The following is an 8410-nucleotide window of genomic DNA, read 5'->3' as shown; positions in this document are numbered from 1 at the left end:
TTGTCCTCCTGCATCTCCCGTTGCTTTTCTTGGCCCTCCCCTTTCCGCGTTTTCTATGTCCTTTGCTTAGCAGTAGTACTGCAAGCATTAACCCTGGTGGGCCTGAGAATTAAATCAGCTTTTGGTAGCCATACCTCTCCTTGAGCCTTAGAAAGCTTGTGTGCTTGAGTTCCCTGAAGTGTAACGTCATCTCAAAGAGCATGTAACTAAAGGTGACAACGTGCAGCGAAGGTTCAGCAGAGGACCCTGGCCGCATCGCAACATATTTTAAAGCGTAGAGGGTAGAAATGATGGAAGACATCAGACAGCCGGGCTGTAAAACACTCCAAACTAAGCAAACTAAGACGCGCAGGCGCGTCGCTCACAGCTGGGTCTCCCGAGGTCCGGCCACAGCGCCTGCGCAGAAATTCCGGGGAAGATGGGGCAGACAGGAGCACTCAGGGCTTGAGCTCCCACCGCCTCAGCCTCCCTACCCCCGCAAGCTCCGCCTCCTCCAGCTGCTCGCCTTCCCAAACAACCAGGATCGCCGCCGGCACCTTTCGCCCATTGGCCCTTAGCCTTTTCCGTTTCCGCCCAGCCCTCCAAAATCCACCAATCAGATTGCACTTTCAGGTGAGGTTCCACCTCTAAGGCTGTCGCTCTGGCTCCTCTGCCTCCTCCGGCTGCTGCCTCCGCTGCTCCCTCCTCCTTCCCCACCTCCTCCGTCAGAGGAGCGTCTGCGGGGGCCTGAGGGGCGGCGGCGGCGGCGGCGGCGGCGATATGGAGCCCGGGGCCGGCGGTCGAAGTACAGCTCGTGGGCAGAGGGCCGGGCACCCGAACACTCCGCCGCCCCGGGAGCAGGAACGGAAACTGGAGCAGGAGAAGCTCTCCGGTGTGGTGAAGAGCGTCCACCGGCGGCTCCGCAAGAAGTACCGAGAAGGTAAACAGCGCGCTGAGCGAGGGGGGAAGGGGAGGCCTCATCACCCCCAATCCCTTGTCACCTCTTCCCTCCTTCAATGAGGCCACCATTGAAACCTAAAGGATCTGCACGTCCCCCCAGCCGCTGCCGCTCTCCTGGGCCTGGTCGGAGCCCCCGAGTCCGCATCCGACGCGCTCCGCCCCGCCCCCTTTTCTTTGAGGGCCCTTCGGGAGAGTTCTAGGCCTGTGAAGGAATTGAGTCCCCACCCCATCCAAGCCCCTGTTCCCTGCCGGGTTGCTGAGGTTGTTGTCACGACACACACAAACACGTACACGCTCACAGAGGAAGGTGGGTGGGGGTCGCTCTTTGCAAGAAACGCCAAGGTAAAACCAGACAGGTAAAATCTGCTTATAAAAGACGAAAAAAAGCCTGAGTTGTGTCTCACTCCTTTACGCTTGACCTGCCGGCTGTACCATTTGCTTCCTCGTCAGACCCGCTTCCTAGTGCTTCATTCCTACAACCATGCCGAGCCTTCCTCGCGTAGGCTTCCAGGGCTGCGGAGTCAGCAGGCCTTTTAGCTGACTGGACTTCACATTGTTAAAAGGGGACACGGGCTACACCCGTGGCCCGCACCCCGAGTTTTTAAATATTGTTCTTACTGTTTACTTAGGCAGGTGAGGAAGAGATCTGGGCATGTTCTGAAAATACGGTTTAGATTTGAAGCCTTCTAAAGACACAGGCGGATGAAGCCCACCCTCGGCTTCCGTGGAGGGGGTTCCGGTTCTGTGCCTGAGGAGTGTTTACAGTTGGAGTCTACAGTTATCCTTGGTATCCTTAAATATAGGCTTTTCTACACAGCTATTTTATAAGATCTTGACAGTGAAAATTCTGTGTTGTCGTATGCTCGGAAGAGAGACTTCTCCTAAGTATCAAAATGAGGATAGCTTTCCACTGGTTCTCGTTTTAGCTTAATTGCAAACTGAAAAGTCAGCAGCCTTCTGGTGTTAGTCTTAGTTAATTTAGGATTAGAAGGAAAATTATGGCCGTGAACGAACAGAGACATGTAAGATCATGTTACTGTTGATTTATACACAGGTTTCAACTATCTCAAAAGTTAAAACTAAGTATCCTTTGTTCCTTTGAATGTAGTTGATATGTTTTTTTCAAACTTTAAAGATTTCTTTCCTTAGCAAATCAAGCCTAGCTTTTAATAGAGGCTGCTTAAATAGTCATCCCCAAATGCGACTTGTAGTTATTTAACAGATAGCAGTAGAGTCTTATCAGTCTACTTAAGATGTTGAAATATGTTTTTTGAAAGAATGCTACCCAAACCCACAATTTAGTCAATAAAATGAGTAGTTACCATAGCAACAACTGCATCATTCTTGATATTCAAAGAATATTCTTACGTAATGGCATTCACTGTGGATTTTATGTTATTTGGTGAAATTAGGAAATAAATGGACACATGTTCCTGCAATTTATCCTGCTATTTTGTACAAATTTAACTAAGTGTATCTTTATTTAAAGAGAAAAATGACTAACATAGGATTCCATTTCTATTTTTACCTTTTAATAATTTCATTCATTATTTTTTCATAAATGAGTAGATTCTACTCAAATTAACACACTAATGTGTCATCTCTTCAAGTGCTGTTTATATGTGCTTAGTTCTCACATGTTTAAACATGTTTTAAGCCTGAATATTAACCACAGGAACTCGTGTTTATCATGAGAATTGGTAGTGGGAAGTTACCAGAGCTAGAATAGATACATGGAGTTCATAAGTAAATTATCTAGTATGCTTCTGGGGAAGTAAAGGCCTGGCAGTCTAAACATTTGAATGAGACTGTTCTTTAGGCATTTTAATGCCCTGAATTTCACCAGTGGTCTAGACTTCTCCAGGATTTGCTTGAGTAATACACAAAGCCCTGTCAGTGAATTGGCAGAATAAGTGATCCTAATGAGCATGGTCTTTCTACCTTTATTTCTTGACATATAGGCTAAATATAAGTGGTTTAAAAAAAAGCCTTCTGTGAAAAAAACTGCACATAATAATACCAAGGAAATAATTTTTAGTGTTTTGCTTTGAGGACTTAGTATTGTGCTGATGGTCCCCAATTTGTGAACATATTTTACAAGTTCATTCGCAAGTCAGCTATTATACTAATCTAAAGAGTGCTTAAGTGCTAGATCACCTGCAAAGGCTTATTTAATCAGTAACATACCTGAACTATAGCACCAATAACTATGGAAACTGTACTCCTTTTATAACTATTTTTCTACCAGCAAACACAGTGAAAATAGCTTAGGATCTTGGAGTTTTAGACTAGAAAGAATGTTTCTCATTTAGCAATGATTTCCCAAACATGGCTGATCAGCAGATTCAACTGGGTGCCTTTTAGGAAATTCCTGTGTTCTACCTCATCTATAGTTTCAGATCCCTATTAGGAACTGGAAATTTTCAGCCAGATTTTATAGTGGTGATCTAATAGCTTCTTCATTTTACAGATGAGTGAGCTCATTGCCAAAAACATTAAAATAACCTTCGAGACACTTTTGTAGTTCATTGTTAATACTATACATATTTTATGGGGATAATATAGATTTCCCCCTCACCTCCAAACCTGATATTAGTGACTCCAGATGTTAGAATAGGAGGGAAAATGGGAAGCAGGAAGTGGCCCTAGAACTTTCATTAGGAGAAAGGATATAAATTGATGGGAATAGATCCGTAGGATAGGTATGATCTGCTGAGTTGGAGCTATGCTAGGTGAGGATTTTTTTGGGGAGAGATGGCAGGGAAGGAAGTAAGTTAGAGTGGAATAGGAAGGAGGTAAAACAGCCATTGAATATTAAGGACAGGAGTGAGAACTAGATAATGACTGTGAGATTGGAGCACAGATCCTTCCCTTCCCTTCCCTTATCTCTAGTAGTGGAATTGAAAATAAAACAGGAAAAAGAATGAAAATAAGTTTTTTTTGTTTGTTTTTGCTGTGAGAAGAACTTTTTTTTTTTTTTTTTTTTTTTTTTTTTAAAATTTTTTTTTTTTTTTTTTTTTTTTTTTTTTAAAACTGTTCTCCATTTGCCCAACTGATGCTAGTTGATGGTATGAGTAGGCTTGGGATGGGGAAGGGTGGACAGGGTTGTAAAGAGTAGCAGGTAGGTTTAATGCACTCTTCAAACAGGAACTTCATTATTTAATCAGATGTGCCTGACAAGTATGTATCAAATCAAGACTTGAAGTAGAGCCATGTAGGTTTTTGGTTGTCTTTATATGATACACATGAACCCATTCCTATAAAGATTGCTTTTATGCTGGCATTTCTCTTTCTAAACTTAATGCATTCATGTAAAAATTCATGAAAGAAAATGTAAAAGGCTGCAGTTGGCAGGAATAAAAGTACACTTTTCCTTACATTTAGTTTTGATTTTTTTAAGCTGTCTTGTGAATATCTTTGGGACATTTTGTCAACTTTTTCAATCCCTGAATTTACTTATTTTCCATACCAAACAAATTTAAAACAGTTTATCACATAAACACCTGCAGCTTATAAATCAATAACAACTAAATAAAAATATGTATTAAACTTAAAAGAGGTATTCTTAAGGTCGTGGAATTAGGTGGTGATCTTAACAGGTGAATTAGAATAGCAGGGTAGGATAAGCTGAAAAATATATTTGTGACTATTCTCTAGTAAACATTTGAAATGAAAATTATGGGGGAAGAAGAAGAACCTTTGAATTACAATCATTTTAAACCAAAAAGTCTAAAAATAAGAGAATGCATGTAATGTTTGTGTTTTTCCAGGAATAAAGTTTTAAAGTTGTTTTAAAAATTAGAATGAGACTCCTTTTAATTGAACTTTTCTTATTTTTTTCTCAATGGACTTTAAACACAACTGCTTTAAAATTTTTACCGACTCCAAGACTCTACGAAACTTTTAACAGATTCGTTTTCTTTTGTCAAGTGAGGTTTTGCCCTGTTTTCTTTTTATGTTCTTTTTATTATTCTGGTAAAGAATCAGAAAGCTTTTTCTGATAGAATATTTGCCTGATCAGCGAAATAAATAAGGTGAAGATTGTCCACAGAAGGTCCTGTTAAATTTGCACTAGGGGAGTTTGAATCGCCATTCCCAATAGAAGAAAAAACAATGGAAAGAGTTCAATAATCAGTAATACTAAAAGATAAACAGAACATTTATATAGTCAGTTCAATGAAGAGCATGTAGGTATACAATGTACATTAGTATTTAGCTATTTGATTTTGTTATACCTTGTCACAAAGACTAATAATCTTTTTAGGGATTTTTTAATAGTTGAAAAGATATACTAGAAACCAAAAGCATTGGTGCAGATTCCTTGATTGTTTACTGGAAAATTTGTTTAATGGAAAATAAACCCACAAACGTAGCAGTTCTTGGCCTTGGTTTCACATCAGTATCATTGGAACTTTGTGGAACACAGAGGTCTGTATATGTAAAAACTTCCAGAGTACACAGTGGACAAAGAGGTTGAGGAGCAGTTATTGCAGTAGGAGGAATCTAGGCGAAAGAATGCTCTTATACTAACCTGATCTAAAGTTAATAATGGCATAAACAACAATAGTGATGATGAAAATAGAAGACAGAGACTTTGAAAATCAGAATATGCAGTTTTAGTGAAAGTAAAGAAGGGTCCAAAATGATGCCAATATTTCTTTCCTGGGAAAATGTATGTAGCTATTAGCATAACTTTGGAAATGGTAGGAGTTGGGGTCAAGAGGAACAGGGTAGTCAGGCAGATTGGTTTATCATAGGGATAGTAGTATTGATTTCATTTGTAATGTATCCTTTGGAAATTTAGGATTTGGAAGCCCTCTATGGAGGGCTGAAGCTTTGAGGCAAGTAAACTGCACAGTGGAGTAATGATAATCTAGAGCTGAGGACAGGTCCTTGGAAGACTCCAGTAGTTAGGGTTTGGAAGAAGAAAGTGGTACTATGACAGAACACAAGGAATACTTCCAGAGATTGGGTGTCTGCTATACTGGGTACCAACATAGTAGTAGAACTATATCTGCTGCCATTTATGATTAATTTACATTAGAATGAAGATGTTCATAGTGACAGCCTAAAGTCCTCAGGAAAAGGTAAAATTATGTTTACTATAATATTGCTTAAGAAAATACTGATTTGCTTTGATTCTTTGAAAGAGTCCCAGTCTTTCAAAATCAAACAAATCAGTATTTTCAGTTGGATTTGGTGCAGTTGTTTTCTTTAGTAAGTATGTATCATGTTTGCAGCTTTAAAGCATCTAATGTTCTTAAAACGTTAGTGGGCTCCAGAATCTTCTGGTGAACTTTTTAAAATGCTGATTCTTAGGTCCCCAGAAAGCAGTTTGGTGGATCTGAGATTGGGGCCCAGGAATCTGCATATTTAATATTCCTTATGTGATTCTGATGCAGGTGATCATTAGAACACTTTTTGAGAAAACATTGAAGTAAGATTTTTCTGTTGCAAAGAAAAGCAGGGAACTTTCCTAAAGGAGTTCTAATTGTTTCTCACATTCATTCCTTACTTACGTGCCTATGAAATACTTATTTCTGTAACGAAAATATAGTATACAGAGTGTAACATCAGTTGAGATAACTGAATGAGTTAATAATAGATATTCTCACTACACCACTGTGTAAAGAGCTACTTGTTTTTAAGGCACACTATAGGAAGTTGTCTTTAAATTTCTTCATTGATAGTTTTGACAATTTTCATATTAGTTTTCCATTTTTTGGTTGCCATTTCTATACTGTCTAAATAAGTCAGGCACATTTGTCACATAGTTCCTCTTATAATCATCACTTCTTGCAGTAGTTTTGTTAATTTACTAGAGCAATCTCGTACACTGTTCACATTTGACGATTGGGTTGAGACTTTCCCTCGTTATCATAAGTACTTTTGGAACTTCTGTTTTTATTAGTCCTTTCTTATTAGCAAAAGCAACAGGATCCCTAGCCACTTCAAGTAACATAAATAATAGAGGTGTTAACTGTAGCTATTCCTTCTTTATGTCTTCAGGGTAGCCTTAAGGATTGGATGGCTCCTCGGCATGATCCCTTCCCTTCTTCCTTCTGTAAAATTTTCTAAAATGTTCCTCTTTAAATCAGAAGTAATTATATACAGGAATCTTAGCAGCATAATGTTTCTTAACAACTTTAAATCTAGATTATTAAGGATTATGGCTTAGAGTCTGATCCAGGCCTCTTTTGAAATGATCTCTTCATGGTTGATCTTTTAGGCCAATTTATTATAATGTAAACTCTTGAAACAAAGATCTGGGTTTTTATCAATCATCACTACCCCATCCCCACAAACACAGTTGTGTACAGCACCTAGCACAGCATCCTGCGTAAGTAAGTGCCCCTCTTACCTTGTGCTTCCATAGCGCAACTGTGCCTACCTTTATGCTATTTATAAGTTATCTGTTCGTTTGTCTGTTTTTCCCACTAAACTTAGTTCCTTAAGTAAAATTCTGCCTTTTAATCTCTATAGCCTTAGTACATAGCACCAGGCCTTGTAGATTTAAGGCACACACACAAAAGAAGCTAATATAAATATTTCTAGATAGTTGAGTTTAATCTTTTTATATTCATAACTTTAAAACTTTAACTTTTGGATACCCACCTTTTCTTAAAAAAAAAAAAATTATGCTCATGTCTTCTTAAATTGAGTATATTAGATTAATTTTACCCTTTTTTAAATGTTCCAAGTTATTCTGAATATCATTCTATTTTTCTATAAATATAATGGCAAATATATCCTTACACCCATTACAGTAGCTTTGTTCTCATAAGGATGTTTTAGTGGGTATAATGTGTGTCTCTCTCTGTACTGGTAATATGGTAATAGTTTTGTGTATTTGTTTATATTTACAGATAAAAATTTTGCGACCCCAATATCAGTCTCATAAATTTGAAGTGAAATTTATACTGGTTACAAAATCTAACATCTGAGAACCACTAAACTATACTGATTTATTGTGCTTTAAGTGTACATATACTAATACCCGTTGCTATAGTTATTTTAGAATAGATGGTTAATCCTCATGCATTTAGAGCAGCATCTGAGTATCCATTTCCATTTATATAGAAATTAGGATAAGATTTTTTAATTCAACTTAAGAAAATTAAGTTCCAAAAGGCTGTTCATAAATCCTTGTGTTCGAAAGTTGAAAGTTAAACTAAGCAAGTGCTCTGTGTGGTCATAGACCCATCTGTGAAGTTCACTTTCACCTCAAGGGAATAGCATGTTGTTGACATTGGTTCTGATTTTTCTTGAATTCTTTCCATCTCCCTTGTAGGATGTGTTCAGAGACTTGCATTTTGGGTTAAGTAGTTTTATCATTGATATGTTATAATAAAAGGCTGTTCCAAGAGTATAAGATACACCATGAGCCAATGTTTGTAGATACTAAGTTTAATCCTGCATTGTTTTCTTTTTTTTCTTTTTTTTTTTTTTTAACTATATTAGACTCTTAAGT

General features: G+C 38.3%; 1 protein-coding gene across 2 annotated transcripts in view; it reads left to right on the top strand.

Moving 5' to 3' along the window:
• Positions 1 to 598: 598 nt before the first annotated feature.
• Positions 599 to 8410, top strand: part of BMT2 (base methyltransferase of 25S rRNA 2 homolog) — a 96608-nt gene continuing 88796 nt past the window's right edge. The window contains exon 1 of one of the 2 annotated variants that reach the window (XM_017535038.2): positions 599 to 919. In XM_017535038.2, coding sequence (XP_017390527.1) covers positions 760 to 919 — 160 coding nt within the window. In that variant the 5' untranslated portion in view covers positions 599 to 759. Of the gene's footprint in view, positions 920 to 951; positions 1296 to 8410 lie in introns of those variants that run through there. The other variant, XM_017535039.2, reaches the window with a different exon arrangement.

This window comes from Cebus imitator, unplaced genomic scaffold (assembly GCF_001604975.1).
Source record: "Cebus imitator isolate Cc_AM_T3 unplaced genomic scaffold, Cebus_imitator-1.0 Scaffold90, whole genome shotgun sequence".
NCBI lineage: Eukaryota > Metazoa > Chordata > Mammalia > Primates > Cebidae > Cebus > Cebus imitator.
The sequence above is the reverse complement of the archived record's forward strand: the minus strand, read 5'-3'. Positions and strand labels throughout refer to the sequence as shown.